This window comes from Anser anser, assembly GCF_964211835.1.
Source record: "Anser anser genome assembly, chromosome: 2".
NCBI lineage: Eukaryota > Metazoa > Chordata > Aves > Anseriformes > Anatidae > Anser > Anser anser.
In genome coordinates, this window is record NC_139721.1 from 131,075,770 (window position 1) to 131,103,732 (window position 27,963).

The 27,963-nt window shown below is 37.6% G+C and overlaps 1 protein-coding gene across 1 annotated transcript; it reads left to right on the forward strand.

Annotated features, from left to right (window-relative positions):
* The first annotated feature begins 1,567 nt into the window (after positions 1–1,567).
* On the forward strand, positions 1,568–27,963 carry LOC310895704 (uncharacterized protein). Its single transcript, XM_083827313.1, has 7 exons — positions 1,568–2,609; positions 23,698–23,881; positions 24,852–24,985; positions 25,648–25,805; positions 25,915–26,091; positions 26,251–26,309; positions 27,318–27,963. Exons 4-7 carry the CDS (start codon positions 25,740–25,742, stop codon positions 27,358–27,360), a joined length of 345 nt encoding a protein of 114 aa, XP_083683439.1. The 5' UTR covers positions 1,568–2,609; positions 23,698–23,881; positions 24,852–24,985; positions 25,648–25,739; the 3' UTR covers positions 27,361–27,963.

Here is a 27,963-nt window from a genome sequence, read left to right on the forward strand (position 1 = left end):
GAATGGTAACAAGAAATGGGAGCATCAAAGTTTCTCCGTAATTTGAATTTACAGCCTGTCTGAGAACATTTCATCCCAAAGTAAATTCAGCTTCTTAGACCACTAGCTTAATAGTTGTGAGTGTGAAATCATCAGAATGACCAAGCAGTTTTAAAGCCCACACTTTTAATGCTAATATTCGGGTCACACAGGCACACATCTGAGAAGCACGTGCACACCACTAGATGCAACTTCATAAAGAAAAGCTGCAAATAAAAACATTTATTTTTTCAGGTATTCAGTGAGTTTTGTTTGTTTGCAGGCTTCAGCTTCCATTGGGCTGTGGGTCTCAACACAATACATTAGCTATTATGAAATGAATGGGTGTCAGATTTGGAAAATATTGCTTATATGGGTAAAGATTGGAAAGCAGTGCCACAAAGGTGGATATGTGTGAGGTCTCCAGCTCTCTGAAAGAGATGTGGATACTAAAATGAAATGCTAAGGCTTGAATATAGGAACAATAAGCCAGAAGTGCATTAGTAGGCAACAAGTGAATGGAAGGAAGCTCAAGATATGAAAGTAGACTAATGGAATCCAGTTATGCTGTCATTGTAAAATGTAAGTATGGCCTAGAATAAAACAGGAGAGGTGTTTCTTGTGAAGCCAGAAGAGCTTTAGCACCTCTGACCTGAGGCTGTCTGAGCACGCACCTGGAAGGCTGCACCCAGCTCTGGTTGTTCAACTTCAGAGGTGGTGAGCGTAGGCTGGAAGTGGAAAAACACTGGCATGCTTGGGGAAGCCAACTGAAGCACAGAAGAAACATTACTTAAGATGCAGATAAGTGACAGCACAGAACCAGTAGGGGGGAAGTGGTCATTGAGATGGAAATTAGAGAGATGGAGTTTGGGGGCAGAACCCCCTCTTTGTACCATAAACACAGACTATAACATGGTTAATGCCCTTAATTATAACACAAGACTAGAGTTAACAGTTCAGGAGGGCCTGTGTCCTACCTGTGTTTCTATGCAATGAGATAATCATATATAAATGCTGGATGATTCATTTATTCCTCATCTGCACTCTGCATGGGATGGGCACAGTCCCAGAAGTGATGCTACATGACATATCCTCTGTCTCATGATACCAGGAGGATAAACCACTTAATGTTCTTGGGGAACAGGGAGAGGAGAGCAGCCTTACCACTGCAAGCACTGCACTGGTGCAGTGCTGGTTTCCCAGTGAGGAAAAAGTCCCCCCAGGCCTCAGGACTCCTTCAGCTGGTGATGCCCAAGGAAACTGTGGCTGCCTCCTCCCTGGAAGTGTTCAAGGCCAGGTTGGATGGGGCTTTGGGCAACCAGATCTGGTGTAAAGGTGTCCCTGTGCATGACAGGGGGGTTGGAACCAGGCAGTTCCAACTTTATGGTTCCTTCCAACCCAAACCAAATTCTCTTTCCTTTTTTTTTTTTTTTTTTTTTTTTTTTTTTAATGGAATCCATAATACAGGATAGCCTCTTTGATCTGGTCATGGTAGCCTTCATAGAAGAGCTCTGTCATGTGAGAAACCACTCTAGGAGGAGCAGTTCTGGAGCCTCGGGGGCTCCTGTAGTCCAGTGGGGAGTGGGATCCCTGTGAGAAGCACAGTGCCCACAGCAGTCCTGTTTTCACTTTGGGCAGACCTGGTTTATGGGCCATTGGAGTGAAGGGACGACCCAAAAGAGGAACACAAGCACATAATTCTCCTGTGATTTTTGCTTCTCTGGGACAGGCATCAGAGAGGAGAGAGGAAGTGCGAGCAGGGGGGAGCAGGGTGGGAGGCAAGGCAAACATCTGAGGTATGTCCCTGAAGGACCCTACCGGGGCAGAGTTTCAAGTACTCATTTTTCCAGCGCATTCTTTGCAGCAAATTTTCTATTTAGCCAAAGTGTTGACATATCAATCCTGATCCGAATTTGTATGCTGCTTTGATTCTTCAGGCAAGTATTGAATATGTAGCCGAATTCTTAATATAGAAGCAACTGGAAGTAGGTCACTTCCGCCCCTCAAATGCCATTAAAAATCGCCACTTAGGCTATGGAGGAAAAGTTTTCCCTCTCTTTTCATCTTCCTAGGTTTCTATGGCACAAAGTGCTCCATGAAAATAAATTGGCATCAAATAAAAATAATTACTTCCTTTTTCTTTCGATTTGACTCTTTATCAGGACAATTTTAATGATATCCATCAATTTACTTTGTGGGATTCTAGTAACATACCTTCTTATTATTCCATAAATAATGGCAAAATAAGAATCTTATGACTATTACTTTTAAATCAGAATTATGGGTTTTATAATGGATTCCATAATACAGATTTCAAAGTTTACAGTAGTTTAACCATAGACAAACATTGTATCCTTCCCTCCTTTGTAATTCAGCTGCTCTTTATTTTCTTTTTCAGCTTTATATGGTTTAAACATCTGGGCCTTCTGAGTCGTTCCATGCCTGCTTGCCTTATTAGAGGGTTTGGTGCTGGAGTTCTCCGACTGAACGCCAGAGTCCTTCCCTTTGTTTTTCTCAGTGACGTACACGAAAACTTTGAGGTGGTGTAAGAACAGAGGGATTCGTGGCTAATAAATACTTCATCTAAATGGGTGAGTGTTTGAGCTGGGCTGTTAGCTTAATTCTAACCATAAGGAGCAATAACCGCAGCATACTTTGGGTGGGAGAAGACATCAATCACTGTCACTTTTCAGCAGAGGAAAACGAGCAGCGATGGGAGAAGCTGGGGTGGATTTTAGCTTTTGGAAACTAGGATGTAAGATTTTCATCCAAGCTAATTCTTTTCTGAGTTGCTGGTGTTCCTAAACACCGTCTCACAAGTTTTATTTCAGTGATAAAGTTACTCCAGTTACTCAATAAAATTGGATGATTGATATGTGCATTCTGACAAAGGCTGGCTACAGATACGTTATTTAATTGTACCAGATCATAGGAAGACCCTCGCCCATACTGGCCCCTGGGTGTGTAGGGAGGTTTTCCACAGTAACTTCCTTGATATACCAGGACTGACATACTGGTGCTGTGCTCTGAAATTTATTTTAAATCTCTCAGCTTAGGGAGAAGTAACTTCTGTCACAAGTTAACATGCTGTCATTATCAAGCTCCCTATAATTTAAGACACTTCCTTTTCATGGTTCCTAAGTTTCATTTACATCGTTATCAGCAGGCAATAAGAAGATCTGCTTTTAAACCATTATATAAGGTTTACTGAGGATAGTGATTTCTTGATGAAATTCTTTCTGATGTGGAAATGGTTTGCTTCCTGTAGTAAGTTGAATTCATTCTTTTTTAAGAAATAGAACCGGCGCAAACGTGCTATGCCTCTCAGAAATGAAAATATCTTAGGAGAGCAGTTTTTGTTATGAGCAGCTGTTGTGAGCAGCTTGGCTGGGCTCTGCAGTCAGCACAATGTGAGTTCGCTCCCTTTTGTTTTGCACATTGAGGGTAAGATCCTGCCCCAAAGGTGCCAGGATAAGTTTTTTCCCTGACTGCAGGAATTCAAGACATCAACTTTAGTCTTCAGTGCAGCCTGTACCCCCCCCTACCCCTGCTTTCTATCTTCCTTGACAGCCTCTTCAGTGTTGCTGTGTTCTTAAAAAAACTCATTGATGCTGTCCCTTCCTATTTGCTTTTTGGATACTGGGTACATCCAAAGAAATCTCATCTTTAGCAGCAGCATCACTGCTGTCAATAGCATGATGAGGGGGCAGCTCTGCTCTGCAGTGCTGTCTGTGCCCATTACCACCAGAGGAAAAGAGATGCCCTGTATGCCTTATCCGTTTAGAGGGGAGGCTTTTTCAGTTGCAGAGCTTCTGTCTCCTAACTATATTCACCATAGGTGCTTCTTCTTGCAGATACATTCTGCCACTTTGAAACAGCTGAGCTTTTGTAAACAAAATGGATTTTCCTCTTTAATCTGGGAAACTGCTGTCATTCAGATAACTTCTCTTAAATCTCTCCCACTGCCTAATTTCTTTGAGAGCCAGCTGACTCGTAACAATACAAAATGAGAACGAAATTAGTAGGGCATTTGCTCTTTATTTTCTCCTAATCATTATTACTCCATACATGTCAGCTTCAGATTTACACTAGAGACAATTTTGAATTAGAAGTAAGACTGGCACAATCTATCAGGATCTCCTCATTAAACTTCTTTCAATCTGTTCTATTTTTTAGTCTGTATTATTTTTCCCTCTTTTGCTATAACTACTTATAGTGTTTAATGGCCTGATCAGGGTGGAAATGTTCCTTCTGAAAAGCACGGATGACATTCCTGTACTACAATGATTACAAACGGTTTTGCCATTCACTTCAGTAGAGTTAAGAATTCTTTTTTTCTGCATGAACAGGAAAACTTTAATACCTTTTGATAGTGCTTTTTATTTACAAAAAAAAAAAAAGGAAAAAACCCCATGTCTTCTAAAGAAAATAAAAAGTAAAAGTAAATAGTTTTGTAATGTTACTTCTCCCCCACCCCAGAAAAGCATTTTCTAAGTAGAACTTTTTAATTTTTATTTCTGATTTTAGTCTGACTGTTTAAAGAGTCATTGATTAAATGGTTTCAAACGTCTTACTGTATTTTTTTCCCCACTGATATTTCTCCAAATCTTTCTTCTATTTTCAGTTTGGTTGAGGTTCATTTTGTATTCTTATGGAGTTTAAGCAGTCTTTTGAATAACAGCCAAAAGTCAGAGAACAGAAAATGGGTGATTTAGATCCTAAACAGTTTTCAACTCAAAAATATTTTAACATTGCACATGCAAAATGGACAATCTACACTCAGAAGAATGCTCTAGTGATCTTCTCTAAAGTATCCTGATACAGGCTGTGCTCTTCTATAGGAGGTGTTTTGCTTTGTGCAAGTCATCTAAATATTTATTGAATCACAGAAAAATGACTTATCAGCATACATAGGAAAACAGATTTCCAATCTGTGATTATTTCCAATTATTACTTCAAGTTTTAATATGAAGTGAAGAAAAGTGATGAGAGATTGAGCGAATGCTCTTTAATACCAGAGTCTGTAGCTTGGTTATTCAGACATTTATTAAGGGACTAGGTGATGTAGATTTAAAACTCTTTAATAAATGGGACCAAATTCCTTATAGGAATAGGGATAGGTGTAGGGATAATTTTGCTTGTTAAGCTATTAGAGGAAATTTTAATTCTTCTTAAATCTAGATTTTCTTTCTTTGGCTCTTACTACAAATACTTGGAAGGAAATTCTCTCTCTAAACAAGATATAACTTTCAGTCTGTGATGCCCTCTTTATAAAACTGTTTTTTTTTTCCTCCTATCAGCAAGAAAAACATTTTTATTTCTGACCATTCTACACTGTTTTGTTCTCCTTGTCAGACACCAAACTGAGTAAAAAAAAATATTTTAACATTTCTGCTTACCTACTAAAGTCATTCACCTCTTATTATAGCAAGTAAACTGAGGACTAATTACTTTGAAAAATTTTATGCCTTTCTTCTGGCACACAAAATGGAAGTAATTTACCAGAATGTCTGCTCTAACTGTTGAAATAGCCCTGGACTAGGAACATTCAGCAAAGAGTTGTTGCTGTATCAAAGTGTTTGCCACTGAAGAATAAATATCTCCATGCCTATGCTTCAAAGAGATGCTCTCCCTCCCCCAGCTGCTCAGGTCCCCTAATGAATGTTATTGCTGACCAGGTGTTGACAAAACACATCAGTGTTGAGACAAGTCATTGATTATACCAAAAGAGGAATCCATATCACACACCTAAATGTTGTCTGCAACCATTCTTTGATATGTCAGTAAACCTGAAGTTTACTTGCTTTGGCATGTCTCCCATAAGTGACCATCCTGCACCCTCTCAAACTAATTTAGTAACAGTTTGGCAGGATAATCTTGACTGTATTTCAACTCAGTGTCATTAGTTTCAGAAGCACCTCCTTCCTTATAATAATGAGGAAATCCATCTTGGCACCCAAATTACTTCTGCCTATTCCACACTGGATCTCTTCAAGTGATTACTTCAACTAATTCTCTTGTAATTCATGTGAGTTACTGCATATCTTTTAATCCTGTTAAGAAGAGAATAGTGATTATTTAGTTAAGGAGCTCATTGGAAAAATGATCTAAAGTGTGCTCTGAATCATTAAACAAAGCCCATAATTGAATTATGTAACACTTGGGAGAAATTTCTGTGCTTGCTCCAGAGGGTCAGCAATGGATATCAGTTTCTAATGTATTTAACTCTGACCATGAACACAAAGAAGAATGTTTTTCTTTGTTTATGTTCCTTATTCTTCACCATGTTACCAATGAATTGATTTAGAAATTTGGGACTGGATTGTTTCTAAAATAAACAAAGTTGTTGCCCCGTTGTAATTCTTTTGAACAAAGTGAAACATCAGACAACTCATCCTGGTGACACAGCCTGACTGTTGACCTGCTGATCAGATGTAGTCCAGTATGTAGTGTATATGAAAATCAAATTTTTATTGTGTTTTGCTTTTCAATATATACACTTTATTGGTTTTGGATATGTAAAATGATTTACTGCTGCCCTCTCAAGCCCCATTCTCCCCAGCTCTCAAAAGAGATTGGTTGTTCCATTATAAAGCCTGGCTGACTTTTCACCAAGCATTCAGCAAAAGTCAAGATACCTCAGGAACATTTCGGAGAAAAAGGATATCTGAAGTGCAGTGGTGAGTGTGTCTCTTGAAAACATCTGTCCAGTCTTGCAGTAAGAAGATCTATCTATTTATCTGGTAACAAGTTACAAATCAAACCGTGCTTTTAATTTTGGTCTTATGGTAAGAATATTGCACCACCAAGTCATAGGACTGAACATGATGACTGGCTCTTTAAATGACTTAAATGGCTATTTTCAACATTGTGAAGGTAGAAGGTGTTCAGACTAGAAAAAACTGTAAAAAATATATATATATTCAACACCTCCTCCCCCCTCCTTTGTGCTTTGAAAGAGCAATTTCATAAAGCTGAAAACAATTAAGAGCTAAATCTTTTGGGAGAAAACTTTTGAACAGAAAAATGTGAACGATAATTGGGAGCTGCTTAGGAATATTTTACCAAATGCCCCAAAAGCCACAATTGAGAGCCAAGGCCACACTGGTTTAAAAACAAAAACAAAAATACCCAAACAAACAAAATAAAACCCTGACTCAAAGGAAAAATGGAAACAGAATAAAAAAAAAATGAATTTATATAAGAATGGAAGAAAGGGAAATTTGATAGTAGTACAAGTTAGAAGGCAGGACTTGTTCAGCACTTGTTAAGAAAGAGGAAAAAAAACAACACACAGAGAACTCTGGGTAACTTCTAGACTGTCAGAAGGAAGTTTTGAAATATATTGAGAAGTTATCTAAGGATTATATTGGTCTATTGCTAACAGAAACTGGTAGAATTGTTTATAATGATAAAAAGGGGTAATACTACTCAGTAAATAGTCATGTCCTGAGTACAGAGAAAAAGAGAGGAAATATAGTTACACCAGTCATACAGTATTTAAGAAGGACATTTAGCACCTGTTATTCAAACTACTTAATTTTAAATTGGCTAGCTTGATAAACCTCAATCTAAATATTGTTGTCATCTAGAGCTGGGAATAAATTAATCCAACACCAATATTTTAAGAGTAAGAAGGTGATCCCAGTGGCTGGAGGAATTGTGGTAGGGTGCTGAACAATTTATACGTGAAAAATAGAAGGGTCTGATTTTCAGCATCAGTCTACATAGGTTTCCAAAAAAAAAAACAAAAAACAAAAACCAACCAAACAACAACAAAAAAAACAACAAAACAAAACAAAACACCAACAAAACAGCTTTTGATATCTTATTTTTTAAAAATTGAGATCAATTTGTTCCTAAGGACAGTGGCACCAGAGCACTAGTATGGTATAGTTTAAAACCTCAGTAAGAGGTCTCAAATTGTAAATGTCTCAGGGAACTGGCAATGGGAGAACATACTTCCAGTGGAAGGGCTGCTCTTGACCTATACATCTTCATCACTGTTATAAAAAAAGAAAATTGATGAGGTTTTCAAGAGGGTGCTGAGACTGGATAGGGAGAAAAGTATGCTAAATAAATAAACAAATAATCTCAGAGTACTGATGCAAAGAGAGAGGATAATCTATTTTCATGTGTCTAAATGGAAGGTCATTTACCTAAGAATAAAAAATAACAGCAATACAACACAGGAACTAATGGCTGTGAAAAATCAGTGTTAATCCTTCAACTAGTCTCAGAAGATGGCTCTTCTTTCCAAATGCACAGGGCCCATCTGGAAGAAGAGGAGGTCAGGTGGTCAGGTCTGAGGACTTTGTGCCTGAAAGGGTTGAAGGACCAACAGATCCCCTAGTGAGTGGTCCCAAGTAGCAGAGTGCATGATACCATGCACCTGGGTGGGAGGGCTGCTGCTCTCCTGGTTCCTCTGTCATGTCTGCTACTGCTGCTCAGCACCATGAAAATGATGGAAAAGTGGAATTTATGGCAGAAGCTATTTAAGTTATTGCAGACAAGAATAAATGGGAACTTGGTTGCACCCAGCAAACACATATGTGGGGAAAAGAAGTTTTAGAAGAAATGGTTTTCCGGTCTAGCAACAGAAAGATCAACAGTACAGATAGCAAGTACAGCTATGGGTTGTCTACTGGTGCAATTCAAGGCAAGCATGTTTTGGGAACTAATTCTAGGAAGTCGTGCAGTCTGTGAGGTGGTCAGGCTACATGGTCCCTTACAATCTATGAAGCTGTAAAGATAGAAGTGGCCATCCAACCCAGGAAATCCACAGGGGGAGGGGAAGAGATCTGCCCAGGTCTGAACATATTGCTGCAGATGTCACAACTCACATAACATTTGGAGAGTTTTACGCTAATGTAATCCATCTCTGCAAAAATGACACATCTGTTTCCACTTTCTCTTCCTTATATTATCTTTGTAACATCACTGTAGACTCCATCTGGAACTGAAATTCTCTTTAATTTTTTTAAAGAAGCGTTCCTGATAAAATCTGGCATTGTAATGATTTGGAGGCAAGGATAAGTTTGGAAAATGGAACATTTTCTATTTCCTGCCCATGTAACTATGGTCCTTCCCTCTCTAAAGACACACATGGTACAGATATATACAAATATGAATGCATTTATGCTGCATGTATACTGTGAAGAAAAAAACAAATAGACTAAAGGATAGATCCTTCTTTGTAGTAATAACATGCATACTAACCCTAAAACCAAATTAAAATGTGCATTTGGAGAATTAATGTAAATATTAATAAATGTGATTTCTAACCTTTTAGTATTAATAGTTGTTTTTCTGTTCCTTATTTTTATTACTTATGTTTTAAAATATCTTTTGGCTTTGTAGTGAATCCAGGCTGTTGGGTCTTGGTTTTGTTTTACTGCAGTGTAAAAGAATTTTGCCATTGACTCAGTAAGAGCCAGCTCTACTTTTACTTTTGCTTTGCAGCCTCTTTTAATTTCCTTTACTGTATGCATTAGCCTAGAGGTAATACTGTTGATTCTGTTATGGAAAGGTCCTTTTTAAATTTTGGCATTTAACCATTTCAGTGGAAGTGTGAATTAGTTTTTTGTGTACGTTTCAATGATTAATACTGAGGGGAACTATTAAACTATATACTCAAGCTGTTTTATTATGCATTTAATTGGGGAAAATATATTTAGAAATATAAAAATATTCTTGGTTAATAATGAGTGATCATCAGTGTGTCTTACTGCACTAGCATGAATAAATATGATTACTGGAAAACCTGTTTAGTCTCATATTATGTTTCCCCTAGAGATCCCAGGACAAAGCCTAATGGAAGCCTGGAGTGCAAATATTCTTTTAGTGCCTTTGGTTTAGCAATAACACTGACTTATTAATCTTGATTCAGTCACTAGCCTAGGCTGGATATCTTTCCAGGAAAAAATGAGGATTTTTTTTTTTTTCCTCAGGGAACAGGAGGAAAAGAAAAGCAATTTTTAAACATTATATTTTTAAGCAATAAATTTGTTAAATTCCCTTTAAAATCAGAGAAAGTTAATCCAGAGGGCTTTCTCAAATTTACCAGTCTTTACTGGCTGGTTAGTCAGGCACTTCAGGGTTTTTGCTGGGCAAGAGAGGAAAGATTGGGTAATACCAATCATGTGTCAAAAGTTTGAACACAGAGTAAAAGAGGGCAACTTTAAGGAGGAGTGAAGTCCTCTTTCTTGTCCAGGTTCATAGCTCAATTTAATGTAGATATTTTTATGGAGGAAGAGAAGGGAAATACTTTGCAGTGTCACATGTGGTTATAATGGAACTATCTCTGGACTTCTGCTGCTTCTTTTGTTCCCTTGTGCTTCTGTTTCCTGTCTCAGGTTTGGGAAGGAAATGCATTGCAGCTTCAACACAATGACCTAGTCCTTCACAGTGTGCATGAAAGCTCTGAGAACTTGTTAATGGCGATGGACTGGCAATATCCTTTTTTTCCTTATGAAAGCTGGCAGTGCAGAACTCATTCTTATGACTTCACTCATGCTTTTTCTCAGTAATTTTATGTATGCGATGACAATATTCAATAGACTCTTAGTCTGGTAAAAGCTATCAAGGATCTTGAAACCATGGTCATTCTTCAACCTTCCTATCAAAGAAAGAGATTTCTAAAAGATTTTCTTGTGACCGAAAATCTTCTCTAAACTGCTTAACCAATAATAATGCCCTTAATCCATCCAGTCTGTCTAAGACTATAATATTGTTACAGAGGTTAAATTTTCCGACATTTGAAATTGGTGCTTCTTGTCCTCATAATGAAATCAGTCTCTCTTTATCTTTTTTTTTTTTTTCTCTCCCTTTTTTTCTCTCCCTTCCTTCCTGCTGGATATCTACTTGTCTAATCTGGATAGCTATCTATCCGCCTAACCTAGATAGACTGATAAATAACTAAGAGAATAAAATCACAAGAGCATCTATTTTACCAGCTCTTGAAACATTATATATCAGTTCATGCTACAGTTTGTGGGGCTATTTAACCCCAAAAAACCTGTTAGTTGGGGAAGTCTAAGCATAGAAGATAAAGTCTTCTTTAATTTATAAAGGAAATTATGGAGCAACCCTTTAAAGCATGGGAAGATTAATGTTGCCATTAGAGGACACTAGATCAGCTCTCTTGCTGCATCATGTAGCCTTGGCTGTCAGTGATACTAGTAAATAGTTATAATGGGGCTGAAGATTTCTCAAGTGAACCAGGTGAAGTGGGTGTGTAAGTGTGCATGGAGCAGCAATCTCATATGTTAACAAGTCCTCGGTAATTAAGAATGTTGTAACATTTCTTGGTAAACTGCTGGGTGTACACACTTTATTTTTTCTTAATTATTTTATTTTAGTTTATTTTATTTAAATTTTTTAAGAGGGCCAGGCCCTTATACTGAGTCTCTAAACAAACTGTCATCATATACAAATTTTATTTTAGCAGAAATGGGGTTTGAGTTACAGAGGAAAAAACATAAGGCTGGAATTCAGAAATAATTCTAGTCTTACAAAGATTTTTAAAAGCTTAGTGGCAAAAGAATCGCATATCCAATGATTCACTTTTTTTTTTTTTTTGTTACCAATCAAACTAGATTTAGATTGAAAACTCTGAAAGTTGTCATCTCAAATGAAATAAACCGAGAGCACTGAGCTATATTTCATTGTCATATTATTCACTATCATATTATTGAAAAGTTATTGCAAGCAAAAATGGCAATTTAGGTTTTGATTCACTTCACTTCACTTGATGCACCTTCCTATGACAGAGATGGATAATTAAAGTGTAGATAAATAGGAATGAACTGAGTATACCTACTTTGTGCTGTTCAAGCAAGAAAAAATGTACTCAATGTAAGTGGGAATCTGTTGTCTTTGATTGGGGCTCATGGGTGCCTGAATTTTCTGTAAAGTTCCTTGTAATTTCCTTTGTTTAAATGAAAGAAATCTTTAAGGAATTTATCAAATTTGCTTGATGCCATTTTTAATCTGTAAGATTAAACAATCTGAAAATATTGATTTTAGGCGTTGAGCAAAATGGACCCATGGAACGAGAACATGCTACTACTTTAGTACAAATAGGTTGATGCTGAACTGACTTGGGCATTATATTTAATTATGTTTGTCATATTTTTTTTCACCATAAAAATGGAATTGACAACTTTAAGTAAGATTTTCCCGTTTGCAAAAATGAAAAAGGAATAGTCCATAAAGTTTGGGCATACTTTTGATTTATTTATACTTTCTTTATATTAAAAAAAAAATGTTTCAAACTGTAAATGCTTTCCGAGCAAAGTACCAAAAAATGCTTTCTTGTTTGAAATGTTTTGTCATATAAAACACAATCTTCCAAAAGCTTTTGGTTTCCTAGAAACTGGATTCTTTGAAACAAATTCTGTCATTTGTCAAAAAAATTAATTCAATATTAGTCTTAATTTGAACTGATATGAGCATGAGAGGAGAGTTCAGCCACATGTGTCCATTTGCTCCTTCTAAGACCCTTTATGAAGAGTCCAATTGCAGCATGGTCATATCAGATTTAATATATCCACAGATCTTCTCTGAGATAGTCAGTGAGAAACATTTTAACAGTGGTGGTGTGTGGGAGCCTGCGCGTGTGCTCATGCTTTGGAAGTTTTCTTTGAGGATTTGGATTGCGATTTTGTTCAGTTTTACATAAGCCATTTAGTTTTAATGGAAGCTTTGATCATTGATGGAAGAAAACGGCTTTCATTAATCACATTCAGAACACAGAGGATGACTTAACGGCTAAGTGTGTGCTTATGTTTGTACACACGCTTCCGTCCCAGTGTGCAAATTTTCCCTTTGTCCCCCCCCCCAAACACTAATTTCTGATGGAAAGATTGAAGCTGATAAGGCATAAAGTCTCTTTCAATAGACATAAAACCCACAGAATCACAGTTTTTGTTACTTAATCTGACTTTGAAAATTTTCAGAAGTCATTGGTTGTGGAAATGGTCAAAAGAAAGAGCTGCAGCATTACAGAGAAAGTTTTCTTGTTTAACATCAATGAGAATGGTCATGTGAGGATTGCTTTAGGAACATGCAGCTGTGGAGAGGCAGGGATTGATTACATAATTTCATAGACTTTGCAAAATGTGTTTTTACTGAAATAATAGTAGCAAAAATAATAAATAATTCATCTTAAAATAAAGCTTTTTACTACAGTGAAATTCATGCTAGTTGGAACGTATTAAACTACCAGGCAAGTCAAATATCAAGATATTGGCACAGGAAGATAAAAAGAAAAGAATAAAAGAAAGACCTGCTCTTAGTCCCTGTTCTGTTCTGTTAATGGACCACAAGAAAATCTCAGTTCCAGTAAAATCAATGTATTTTTGTATTTTTATACTGGATTCACTTGATCCTGATGCTCCCCACACCCCAGTAAGATGCATAAAGAACTTAAATCTACAACTTTACATACATTCATTGAAGAAACAATGGCAGTAGCTAATCCCTGAGGTTTATGTTAGCTTATTTTCTGCATGAAAAAAAAAAAAACACATACAAATGAAACGAAAACAAACAAACAAACCAAGCCTTAAGGAGCTTGCTAAATCAGGAATTACAGTAGTGGATGGATTTCTTATAATAAACTAGGCCCACATATTCTTAAGTACACAAACATCCCAAGTGTTGTAAAAGAAGTCATTGAATATCACTGTATGGTTGGAGACTGGAGTTTCAGCCATAATTCTAGATTTCTTTTCCCTGTCTGTATACAAGCCAGAACACTAACCTTGTTTTCATAACATTCCTGTTTAACTATATTTTGTTAATAGGGTGTTTAACTACGTTTTGTACAACATATAATCAAATATAACCAGGTCAGAGTGTAAGAAGATCAGTCTCTCTTTCTATTTCTTATATGATGTGTTGACAGGATGGGACATAGTACCAGTTTTGCCTTTTTTTTTTTTTTCCACATTTCCTCCAAAAAGCACAGCTTTTCCTGCAGTTTTCTGAAGAAAAATGACTTGCATTTCCAAAGGTTTGGGTTTAGTACTGTTTGGCAGTGGACAGAAAACAGTATCACATATGATATTTTTATTCACAGTAGTCTTTCTGAACCCTTCGAAGTGTTTTCTTTGGAGCCTGCTGCTAATTCAGGGGAAGCCAGGCAGCTGACTAAGAGTTGATTCAGTGTCTTTCAGCTGCCTTGTGCAACCAAGTGTTCTTGGTTGCACTTGTACTACTACGATGCAATACGATAAGCTCTCAACAACAAATGGAACAGAAAGCAAGTATTAGTTTTCACCAGCTCTGAACATGATATTCCTCTCTGCTGATTTTTTTTTAATCCTTTGTTCATAAGTAACTTCAAAAAGCTTGTAAAGCTGATGGATAGGAGAGGCTTTCATTGGAGATGAATTATGTGCTTAAGCTATATACCCTCTTGCACAGGTGGTTTTGGTCATAGTGGAGAGCTTGTGTCATGCCGTAGCTGCTCGGGTATTCTCAGCAGTATCTTATCTGTGATCTCACACCTCCTGATCAGAAGGCACCCCTCTGATGTGACCCCAGGGTGAGTGATAGGATCAATCCTTCCAAGGACCATTGCTGGTAATTCCTTTCCAAGGTCAGCATACCTCTTTTCTGTTAGTTATCAGGACTCTGATCTCACTACTCATTCACTAGTGAATCAGGAGAAAATCCACTGCCACAGGAGCATGTGCTTTATCATTTTAAATTATATCAGGAATTCACTTCTGAAATGAATCCCCTGTTATCCCCACTTTTTGCAGCTTGTTCACTCCAAGAGCACACCACTATGTTGACCAAACTGGCTAGCTTTCAAACCAGAAGATGAGATCTAGCCAGGCTCGTAATGTGCTCACACAGATGTGAAAATACAATAGAGAAGCTGGATCTCCAGGATCAAGTTTTTCTCTCTGAAGAGATGCTCTTATTTAATCATTGAATCATAGAACCACTGCTTAATAATGCAAATACAGTCAGTATTTCAGTTTCTTATTGTGAACACAGATATACATTGGTGTCTGCTGGAAACCAGTGACTAAGCAGCTTTGCAGGATGATATCTTTTAGCCCCAACTTTCCTCCAGATCTTGACCCCACTCTACCCACTGTCTAAGCATGGATGTTTCCCTCCTTGGCCCATCTCTCGTGACTCAGAGTGAAGGCTACAGCTTCCTTCCTGTGTGACAGCAGAGTGACCAGCTGCCACACCTCTCTGCTGATGGATTGAAGTGTTTTCAGTCTGAAGTTGCATTCCCTCCAGCTGCTACTGATGTATACAATTTTTACTAGGCAAGAATAAAGGGATTTAAGGGAAGAAAGAATAAAAGTGAATTGTCAAAGGAAATCCTGCTATTGGTTTCCACTATTTCCTTCTATTGTTGAATGTCGCAGATGCTGAAGTAAATTTCTACCAAGATGGGAATCCCACGTTAACTATTGTCATCCATGTTTGGTCACGACCAGCAGTTAAATCATTCTTCATTCTCATTTGAACAGCCAGAGTGAACAGTGGTATTTCAGACATTTTTCTGAGTAAGCATGCATAATGCTTCCCACAGGTCGTTGTCCTCTGAATTGGGCCAAAAGCATTGAAATAAAAATATTAAACCTTCCATAAACTTTCTGGCAGCTCCTATGGAATCACATAGAGGAGGATGCTTGCCAAAACAAGCAACTTATTTAAGTACTATTGTTTTGATTCTTTTTTCTTCCCTAGCTTTTTAGATTAATTTGAATGGAACATAATTTAATTCCTCTATGATACTGTTGATTTTGTCCCTGATGAGTTGTCTAGGAATTTTCTAAGAATCTCTTCCAACCCTGAAATGGTTCTGAAATTACCAACCCCTGAAGACATAAATTCTGAGAAAGGGGCAATCCTTGTTTTTTAAATTTACTGCTTAAAAGAGGGTTTAAAATGCTCATTGTGAATTAGTTCTAGCACTGCTATGTCTGCAAAGGGACTTCACAGTCCTCCTGCATTGATGAGACATGACATTATCCTTGCAGGCTTGACTGTATTTTCTTTGTGTGAGCATGAACAGCCTTCACTGGGTCAATGTATGTCCAGAATGTTCACTCTGATCTGCAGCTCTGCTTGCAAGGCACAAAAATGATCCCAGGGAGAAATCACCCGAAGAAAGAATCCAACTAATGGGACTAGCAGTTAATACTTGTTAATACACTGCAGATGCAATGGGTGGAAGAGTAGAAAGCCAGTGACTCAGCTAGTGAAGTGATATAACAGGCAGTGTCTTTAATAACTGTGTTACTTAAGAGAGGGAAAGAATCTAAAAACTGTCTGAACATGACCCATAGAGATTTCCTCCAGAGGACAGACTTCTAGCTGTGGCAAATCTGCTGGTCTTCTGCACCCCACCACTCCCTGCCTTCTGCAGTAAGCGGCGTGGGGACATGCAGGGGGCCCAGCTGTGACAGGACATACCGTGAGCGGCTCCAGGCTCCACCTATGCCGATCTTAGCCCTGTGGCTGAAATTACTCAAGTTGTTGGCATTGCTGGAAAAGCTGGCTTCAGAAGTTTCCAGTCTCCTCCTCTGCCCTGGTGGCTTACATCCCCCATGCTAGTGTTTGCCATACCCTCAGGTTGCACTTCTGTGGCAAATTAAGCCAATCTGTGTCAGCACAGCCATGGTCTCATCTTAATACTTCTCTCTGGCTCCCCCACTGCCTCTCTTGTACTAACTCTGAAACTCTACAGAAAACCCTAATGGGTTTCTGCTAAGCGCTTTGAACCAGATCCGAGTCACTGGGAGCCATCAGTGCCAGTGTAAGAGGAGTGGAGAATGTGAGAGAAAGGGAGGGAGGATTGTGGTAAAGCCAGTATAGATTGGTTTAATCTGTTGAGAAACCTCATCCTCATTGCACAAAAACAACAGCATGTGGGGCTGCTCAGTAAGCTGAATTACTGAAATGATCTATTTGAAAAAAAAAAATAAGGCAAAAATGCCTTTCTCATAAAGAGTTGCATTGGTATGTCTGAGGGGACAGCAAACTGCAGCATAGTTGCTGTGTGGTCACCAGGGCTCTTAGTCCATCCCATAAATTTTCTCCAGAACCAAACAGTGAAGAGCACATGCAAAATCAGGAAAAAAATAAAGTTATTTTTATTTATTTATTTATTTTTTACTGAAAGTGCTAGATTCTGATTTGGGTTGGAGGTACTTAATTAGAATAACCTATTTAAATAGCTCATTTTATTATATTGAACATAAATGTAGATATTCTGCATCTCAAGTCAGTCAATGCAAGCTGCTGTGTCCTTCAGGAAAGATATTTAACTCTCTTAAGTATGTTTGCCAGAAATATTGGGGTATAAATAATCACAACAGGGTGGTTTGAACAAATTAAAACCAGTCTGCTAGACTGACAACATGCTTACTTAACTAGAGATACAGTAATGAGCTCTTTGATGTCATTCTAATTGAAGCAGCTTCCCCATATAATTTTCTTTTTCATTTGAATGCCTTCAGTTATGTTTTTGTTTCTCATTGAAGTGAAATAGCATTTATTTTTATTTTTAGATGAAGCATCACCTGCCTTGAAACATTTTTATATAAAATATTTATAATTTTGACAGGATTCAGGCACATGGTGTATATTTATTCGTGTGAAGGAAGGCAGAGCTTTCTTCCTCATTAAGCATACAGATAATTTGAGTAGCTGAATAAATGTTTCCTTCATCTTTCTATCTAAACATGTCTGTATGAGCATTATGCATTAAAAAGCTGTGTCAGTAGTTAAATGGATTTAACTACTTGCCAGGACAGGGAATGTAGTAGGGTCATGTGCTGCATCTTGTCCTCTTGCTGCTCATCAAAGAAGGATGTTAGGAGACAGCAACCAGCTTTCTGGGTGCTTCTTTATGGACTAAACTCCTAGTTGTTCAGGATCTGTACATCTCTCCTAGTCTCAGTTGTTCTGCTCCATGAGTACCCACACCACATGATTCGGGTTTAATTTCCATAACACTCCAGAGAATCTCCAGAGCATAAAACTACTACAGTCCCTGACCTTTAGCTATGCATTTTTGGTTGGTTTGCATGTCATTATTTCTTTAGTACAACAACGCCTTTGTGTTCCTGTATGGAGACTTTACAGAAGATTTGCCTTTCTTTCATGGGACAGTATCATCATAAATACTCTACTTCCAATGGAGTTGACAGCAGTGCTTTATAGGTGTGGACATGAAATTGTTTCATGCCTTGCACCTTTTTCTTTAGGAAAAAAAAAAAGCAAGATACTCAGAATATATCACTCAAGACATTAGTAACATCTTCAAAGGAATGAGTGCTAAAGTGAACAGAAGAGTGATGTGACTGGTTTGCACACTCTGTGAGGATACTTTCAGAGCTCTGAAAAAATGGGTTTCATCACAGGGCACAGCTATGTCCCAGATCTGCTCAGATGACTTCAAAGAAACCAAGAAAATGCAAAAGTCAGCCTTGTGGCACATTAAGTTGTAGTTGATGCCTTCTACTGAGATTTATGACTATATCTGGGAAAAAAGAAGTCTTTCTGTTCTCTGTCCTAAATGAAGCAACAGCTACCCTTATAGACAAGCTCTTAAAGGACTGCGGGTGCTGTCTCAACAGTTCTACTTTCTTGGGTTGGGAAAAACAGAAAAAAGAAACCCTTAGTGGAGGTGAGGGAGAATGCGAGTATTTTGGTGTTTTGTGTTACATAGTTCTGTTTCTTGTCAAATCCTCCTCATTTCTGTACAATTCATAGACTACTTTACAGGAAAACAAACTGTAATGATTAGCATCTGAGGAATCCATAGGCAAAAACGACTTTAAAGACTCCCTTGGGCCAACCCCAAAATGCACAATTTATTACACTAATTTGAATTAATGAACTTTGACAACAAGATTCAGAGTTGCAACAGCTTAAGTGACTTAAATAACAGAGGATTGTTTTCAGAGATTCTGAACTTCTGCTGTTCCCAGTGAATGCAGCAAGAAAATAGAGCACAGAAAGATTTTTCCTGTACCCCACAGCAGTTCATACTTGGGAGCATAAAAATCCCCATAGATGAACTCACAGTATGTGCTTTAATCTTTTTAAATGTTGGATAGAACTCACACTAAATTAGCTAAACTACCAAAGCTTCAGAACAATATCTTAGCAGGCAGTTGGGTAGATCTAAAACCTAGAAATGTATCTTGCATGTATCAGGGGTTTGTAGCTGTCAACATCCCCATTCTATATAGACAATTTGTCGGATGACAAAGAGGGACCTTTCTAGAGAACAGTGCTATGGAAAGACAGTGCACAGCCAGAAGTGGAGAACCATCGGTTTATTTTCCCTTCCTTTATTATTGCAATATTAAACAGGATCATCATTATCTCTTTAATGTGGCCAAGTATAACATGTCTAGAACTAATGCAGAGGTGCCAGTTCCTACAGTAGTCCTTAAATGCATATACTTCCTGAGAAGTATCCTTATCCTGTTTGACATTAAATTTTCATTCTTAATATTTGCATTATTATAGTTATGAGTTATTAAGAATATAGATAATATATTTTTCAAAGTTTCTGCTGCCTTGGAACATCAAGTAGTAATAAGAAATTCATTTCTGTTGAAATTTGTCTTAAGGCACAATAACATATACTTCCCTTCCTTTTATACAGCTATATTCTTCTTTTAAATCATACTTGCTCACAGTCCTAGAGATTTATTTGGGGATTTTTTATTTTTATTTTTATTTGTCAATTAGCATGCCCACTATGGCTCACAGTATTGATTGCAATGAAAAAAGATACCTCAAGACTCAAATATCAGATGTTTAGATGAAGAGGAGCAATAGATTAAAAGCAACCATGACAAGGTGGTAGCACTCAGTCTCACAATGCAGAGCCAAAGCAGTGCCAGCCACAGCTGTGTGAGCTTTTCCAGATTAAGTTTTTAAGGTGCTTGAGAGTAGACAGAGAACATTGTAGCTACGGAAGTTCAACAAGATAGGCAGGTGCCTGAACCCAAATTCCTTACATCACTTGTGAACTCAGAGATTAACAGACTGTTTGAAAGACACTGTTGAAAAGCTCAATAAAAGGAAATTTGCAGCAGGACTCTTTGAGACTTTGCTGTGTATCAATATATACTGGTGTATATCCATGTACAAGAACATGTCCTATGATATGGGTCAATATTTGCAAATAATCTTCAAATATACCAATTTTTAAGATTCTTAAATATTGTAAAATCAAGCTGACCATGTTTTCTGCCTGCAGTTATAATCTAGCCAGCTTTCAAGGGAAGAAGCAGTGTGTTTCCTGTGACATTTTTGGCCCTGAGGCCTCTGCTCCATCTTTGGCTGATGCTGACCTAACCTCATTGCTAATTGTGATGTATTAACTTCCATAAAGGGGTCAAAATCTGTTCTCTAAAAACTAGCAGATAAATCTCCTGGACTAAACTGTTCAGATTTTTATTGAACTTGAGCTAGAGCTGTATTTTCTAAAAACCCCTTGCCAGAGAATGTATATATCAAAATGTACACGTATATACTTCACATTCTGAGTTTTGCTCTCTGGAGAGCAGCATATGTTTTCCTCCAGAGGAGGAGTAGGGTAGTTGCTCATGTTTAGATGTTTAGAAGATTAGCTGCCAAACTCTGTTTTCAGTTAAACCACTAATAAAGGAATTCTTTCTAGATTTTCCACTGAAGTGTTTTGGAGTGAGTGGCCAGAAGGCACTGTAACTAAAAATTAAAAAAAAAAAAATAGAAAAAACATATTAAAAAAAAACATCTTTTATTTTTTTGTTGAGGTTGCAAAAACGGAAAGGTCTTTGAGATACTTAGTTCCAGCAACACCACTGTGTCCCAAAGCTCTGTGTATCCTATGGTTCCTATGGTTGGCACTAGTAGCAAATGTAAAACGACTGGTTTTTGATAAGTGATTTTTTGCCAGAAAAAAATAAAGCAGAGCTGGTTAATATTACTAAGTATCTACTGCCAAAGATAATATAAAGCAACACTTAACATTCAGTGCATTTTTCTTGACATCAAAAAAGCTCTTGTTAACATTAACACATGACTGTGTAAAAGAGATCAAGGCAGAAGTGATAATCCACCTATTAAAAAAAAATACTTGTTACTAAAAAAATAGGTATGTGAGTTTTTTGAATGCCCTTCAAATCTGGGAAGAAAAAAGCATTAAGATATTATGTTGAGAAGTTTTATTTTTAACCAAAATTTTAATTACTTTGGTGTCTGAGTCATGAATAGAACGTCTATCTTTTCTGCATGGGATTTTTTACATTTTATTGGACAATTTTCTACTTTTTTACACATGGCCTGTTACTGTATCCTTTGTTTCAGGGAGTGGTATCTAGCCATATAAATAGCTAGGATTAACTGCATGCCTAAACTCTGAAGTGGAACTACTTGCATAAGGAACTACTACTCAGTGGGAATAAAACAGAATTGGGTGTAGAATTATTTGTTTATTACTCATCAGGCAGAATTACTTGACCACCCAAATGAAGTCCCTGAGGCAGTATCTGAGAGCCAGCAGTAAAAAAAAACAGATCATGCTCTTACAAGTGGTCTTTACAGTGGATTTTTTTCTTTAGTTTCAATCTGGACATTTTTTTTATTATTATTATTTTTTACAGCTTATTAATGACAGGGTTAAGAAGAGAGCATTTGAACTTAATTAATGATGTAAGATAATACATATAATTACAATATGAAGAGAAGCTAAAATATCTTGGTACATAAAAGTGGCTGTATTCATTACCACAGTAATTAACCCACATATAAAAGGACTTCTCAAACCAAATTCTTCAAGCTAGTGACAAATTTGGATGGCTTTCTTAAACTATAAGAACCTCGCTGGCGCCATCCGACTTCCTCTGAAGTCAATGGAAATTTTGGAAGTAAACAATGAGATAGTTTGGAAAACAAAATGAAAAAGTCACCATTAGTGAGTCATGAAATCTGGAAACAAACTTCAAGGGAGTCTCCACATTGTTCAGCCTCCTTGTAAGCACACAAACCAGAAATTTTACACTTCTTTCTTTTCTAGGAGAATACTGAGATATCCTTGGTTCAATATCGAGTCCATGTTGTACTCAGAAGGTCTGATTCTGCTTTCCAGCTTTTTAAAGCCTGATGTATCTCACCAATTGTCAGAGATTTGGGTATTCAAAGCCAAAGACAGAGACAGAGGTCTCGTAAGACTTATTCCTGATCATCTGAATTGTCTCTCTTGTATAAAAAGGGCTAGGGTTTTTACAGAAATTTTTATAAAGCTACAGTTTTTATACTGTAAATGTTTTCCTAAGGAGTTTTTTGGTAACTTGAACAAAGAAAAACTATGACAGATAAAATTGTGAGAGCATTCCTTGGAGTGAGCATACACACAGAGACTACGATTAGAGCAATTAATGACAATGTAATCTTTCTGAATTAGAGACCCTTTCTTTGTAAGGTATAATGAGATAACATTTTCACACACAAGATCCCTTGTTACTCAAAGGGTGAAAAATGTTCACATCGGGATAGAAGACAGGAGTAAACACGACTGGCATGGAGTTAAACCCCCTGTGAAAGGACTATGGGAAAGGCCACTCCAATAAGTGCATAATTGTGCAAATAAGGATTTCATCCACTAGTCTGCCATGGTTTCTCGGAATACAACGGCTGTTCAGTTTGAATGGATTGTGCATATATCGGAGTCCTGCGTACTGGCTGTCAAAGCTCTCTCTTCAGACAAAGCTTTATTGTTTATTTTAATGTTTTATAAGTAATGTTGAGGGAGCAACAAACCTCTTTTCCCCACCAAAACCAGATCCCGTTCAGAGCAAAATTTAGAAGGCACGTCCTTGTTAATTTAAACTACAGAATAGCCTCTCTGTGGTCTGTGCTAAAAATCCATTTGAAGGCAATGTCCTTCCCCTAAGTTTAAATGGACCATGGTGTTTTGTGTCAAAATAAAAGCATAGACTGACCCTGACCCTCTGTCTGGCCAAGCCATTTTCTGTCTGCAAGTGGAGGCAGATGCAGAAAGAAAGGACATTTCAGTCTCCTTTTTACTCCCTTCCCACATTTTTTTCTCTCTTTTTTTTTTTTTTCATTTACTCATAGTATAGGTGAGAACGACCTCACTCAGAGCTTTTCAGGGCTTTAGTATATTTCACCTAGCTATGTCTTCTCCAGAAAATGCTGAAGTGAGAAATACCCCTCATACTGTGGATGTACAGTAAACATGAGCATTGTATGCCTCTTGCACTTGAGCTGCAAAGTGCATAGCAGAGATATTGTGTTACTTTTTATTTGTTTGGGATTTCATTCCTGTGCACTGCCAGAAATGGTGAGAGAAGCTGCAATATAGTGGTTTTAACTTGCACATTTTCTAAGTTTTAGTCTCTTGAGCATGATTTTGAAACCTTTAGTTTCAAGTAGAGATGTTATTTAATAAATAAGTTTTCTGTAATTACTTAGCAATGAGTCTTAGGACTATTTGCGTCATTTTGATTGCTGGAAATCTATATTTGTGCTTCTATTATAATAGATAGATATTAACTCATGAATATTAGACTTAAAATTTTGTTTCCATTGGCAAGTGAATATTATTCATGTATAGAATTGTTTCATAGGGAATAAAAACTGTACAATGGCTAAGATGTTTTCATTTATTTATAGTTCCTAAAGAAGACCAGAAGTTGATCAAATCGCAGCCCACTGACTCCCTTACTACTTACCAAGAGAGCTATAATCACCACTCCTGTCCATGGGTTAAACAGGTCCCTTCCTGGTGAAGAAGTGGGACGTATAAGACCTCAGGGCAAATTACATTAGAATTTCAGATGTTACAAATATTTGTATGGTATTTAAAATAATGTATTTTTCCTGAGAAAAACTAGTTTGGTCCTTGCTTTCACTGTTTTCCAAAGTCTTCTGTTCTAAAACAACTGTGGGTATCTGGGGCTATATTATATTATTCTGTCATTTCCTTGAGATGTCATTCCTCAAGACAATATGCCCTCATATTTTTTTTTTTGGGGGGGGGGAAGTGAGGGAGAGAGGACAAAGAGGAAAAATAAAAATAAAATATCTCAGTGGCCCATACCATATGTTTTAGGCTGAAGTCTTAAACAAAAATATGAAGAACTGAACATATAAAAATGAAGTGCATCTTGGTTAAACGAACAAAACAAATGGTTCTGACCTTTCTTCTAAAAAAAAATATTTTGTATGTAAATATAAACTTTTTCTCTTCTGAAAAATCTTAAACGCCAATGCAAGCACATTCCAAAATAACCCCTGGAGTGGACAGTCCAATGTAAATAATAATGGCCCCAAAAAAACCTTTTTGGACCATTGATGAGCTTTCCACTTTTCTTCAAACTGACAGCCAAGGAGAACTAAGTGTGGGGGTACATGCAGCATATCAATAAAGCAGGGATGATGTCAAATATCCTATCAAACTGAGAATGTAATAATGTAGGCTCCCTGCATTCACTGAAGGGGCTGAATGGAAAGTGACCATCATTGAAAGCTTGCCACCTCAGCACAGCTTACTTCCTCTCCACAGTACTTTGTGTCCTTCCAGTGCCAGACATGTGCTAGGGACTGCTTGCTAGTGTGGGAAAACAACGTGCTGTGCTCCCTGGTGAATTGCCACAAGGCAAAATTGAAGATTACCTACAGCTTTTATTTATTTATTTATTTATTTATTATTTCTCATACCTCAAAATTAAGGTCACTGTCTGCTGCTTGGTTTTATACCAAGGATTGTATGCTTTATTGATTTAAAATAAAAGTTTTCACTAAAATCTTTTGGATGTGCCTTGCAGAATGCTGTTCATCTCACCGATTTTAACTGGAGGCCTGATCATCTGAATGTTAAACCCTCAGTGCTTTGCTGAGCTGGGGCTTGTTTTGCTGCCTTTCCTTTTTCATCTTCTTTCAGTAATATTTCAGGACAGAGGTAAGCATGTAAGCATATGAACAAGTATCTGGGTAAACTGTGTGTGGGAGGGACATGGCCTCTGTGTCTCCATAGCAAAATGGTGCTTTTGGTATCAGTAGATTTCCACTTGGAAACAAATAAATTTCTTGCCCACTGAGTGCCCTTCCTGCCTGGCAAACCATGACTGAACAACACTCCCCTTCACTGCCTTTGTGTGGAAGGTGCTGAGGGAACATATCTGAAGAGATTTTGCCTTTGTTTTGGGCTTTTGAAGAAAACCTTGGGGTCTTTGCATTTGTTTGGAGATCCAGACACTACTGCCACAGTTCCTCCTTCCACATCATTCCCGTTTCTCTCCTGACCTTTGCCTGGCCGGAGGAAGGAGAGAAAGGGAGGGTAGAGAGACTTACTTACCCAGAAAACATTTAATAAATCACCACAGCTTTGTTTTCTGCATTCTGTCCACACAGACATCCACAAAATGAGAATCTCCTTTGCACGTAGCACCACAGGAATCTTCAACTTTACAGAGTACACAGATCAATACAGGGGCCTCTTTAAAGGAAAATTCAGGCACCATAAATGGATAGTTTCACAATCTTTCAAAATCTTCCCCTGAAAAAAAAACTCTCACTTTTTTTTTCCTTTCTTTTTTTTTTTTTTTTTTTTTTTAAATTTAGGCATACTTGAATAACAAAAGAAATTTCCTGCAACTGCTCTATTTGGCTTTCCTCTACTCATTTTCATAACAATACTGGGACCACAGGGTTACATGGGGTGTGTACCCACTATATCGTCTTCCTTGCACAGAAGGACGCTGAGACACTGGTTTGTACAGGTGGGTAGGAAGATAAATTCTTTTAAAGTAAACTCTTCAGAAAGTTCAGGTTGAACTTCCAGAGCTTGAACTTGAAGATGGTGATAGGATTTGCCCTTTTTCTACACAGTTTCCAGAAGGACAAGATATAATTCTTTCATCAAATGGCACAAATATGGAACTAAATTGTCATATCGGCTTCAGATCATCTAGGCAAATTTCATCTTTAGAGAGCATATTCTTCACTGATGAAGAAGAAAACAGGCAAGGAAGAAGAGGAGCTGAAGTGGAAATTTACAGGAAGAGCGTAAGCGATGGCTTTGCACCTCTTTGACTTCAGGGCTGTTTTTGTTAGTGGCAAGGGAACTTTTGCATGAAGGAAAAATGACCAGGGATGCAGATATTCTTAAAGAACAAGATAGGCGTATGGACTAAAGTGTACTAACAACCCTGTATTTTGGTGCAGGAAGAACCAGGAACTACCCCACCTCTTTTGCTACAATACTGGAATCTGCTGAGGTTAAGGTACATCTACATGCATTCTCAATAGTTATAGCTGTTGTATACTTTGCAATGGAACACATCAAATTAGAGCTACTGGGGGAGTTACTGTCCTCAGTCCTCAGTAGGACTGGACTGTGAAAGCCCCTGTCCCAATGCATATTTTACTTTAACTGGAGTAGAGGATTCAAAACATTATGACTAGTGTCTTCCCAAACCCTGCGTTACCCACAGAGAGAAGCATATGCAGAAGGTGCTATTGAAGTTAGCCTTAAAAAAAAAGACATTACTGCTTTCAACAAGCAACAAAAAAATAACCAAGTAAAGCTAGAGGTAATGTTCTCGTTAATACAAAATCCCTTTTATTCCTAGGTCTGTCAAGTTTTCTGAAAACTCTTTTAGAGACCGATAGAACTGATCTGTAGCTGGCTGGATTTGAGGGGGATGTTTGTTCTGTATATCTGCGAACGTCTTGCAGCCAAGAAAGATTTGATTATTTGAAAGAGAAAAAGGAAAAATTAATTTTAAGGAACCTCCTAAAATAAATTTTCTTGCTACAAAAGCTCTCTTCTGACTTCCTACTGTGAACACAGCAGGGACACATCTACCTACAGCTGCCCTGCATATAGATTGTGTTAGCATAACTCACCCACACCCAAAGGCATACAAAACTATTTCCAAGGCTTTTGCCTTGTGCTGGCATTGTGCCATCCAGGAGTAACAGCCAAAAGGAAAAATTCCTTTCAGTGACATTCATTGACATAAACCAGAAACAAGGTAGAAAGATATGCTTTTCCCTCTTTCATTCTTGTGAAGTTAGAGGCAGTGCCAATTTAAACTGTGACTGAGGCTCTGCAATGATGCAAGTCTATCCTACTACTTCAAATTAAGAGATGCAACCTGAGTTTACATTAATTAACTTTCAAGGATTCAACCAATTTAAAGCTTTTGGACAATGACAATTATTTGAAAACATTCCTACAGGTTTATTTCCTTCATTTAAATTTTTTATCTCTGTCTCATTCAAAGCAGACAGGACTGGTTTGCTTCTCTCTTCTCTGGAAATTTGCATTAGGAACCATTGTTAGAATCAGAATCCTGATCTAAGAGTATGATGAAAAATGCTGCATTCCAAGTTGGAAATTGGAGAGGAAAATATTCATGTATATGTAAAAATTGTACTCAAACAACTGAGGTAAACCTTTTTAGGGACTGCAACCATCTTGCTAAGATGGTTAGCCAAGTGTACCAGAACAGTATGTTCTCTTACTGCAGCCCTGCAGTTGCATGGGATGCAAACCTGTGTGCATCCCATGTCCCAGATCTGGTCGCCAGGAAAAATTTATTGTAAGGAACCTCCTTAAATAAATTTTCTTGCTTCAAAAGCTCTCTTGTGACTCCTCTGAATCAGAATCCTGGTCTAAGTGTATCACGAAAAATGTTGCCCTCCAAGTTGCAAACTGGAGAGGAAAATGTTCATGTGTATGTAATAATTGTACTCAAACAGCTGATGTTAATCTTTTAAGGGAGAACTTTTAACCTGAGAAGCAACAGGTAGTTTCTACATTTCCCTTGGGGATAGCGTACTCTTTTGTATTTTGCTTCTATACAAGCAGTTCAAAATTTTGAAATTATTTTGTCAGTCATACCACCAAACCACCTTGCGCAGCATTACATG

Bases quoted from the DNA above. Each gene is read 5' to 3' on its own strand.
- LOC310895704 (XM_083827313.1), top strand. From the start codon at position 25,740: ATGGGGTGTGTACCCACTATATCGTCTTCCTTGCACAGAAGGACGCTG. The intron at 26,092-26,250 runs GTAAGCGATGGC...ATTTTGGTGCAG, and splicing joins TGGAAATTTACAGGAAGAGC to GAAGAACCAGGAACTACCCC. The intron at 26,310-27,317 runs GTACATCTACAT...CATTCAAAGCAG, and splicing joins TGGAATCTGCTGAGGTTAAG to ACAGGACTGGTTTGCTTCTC.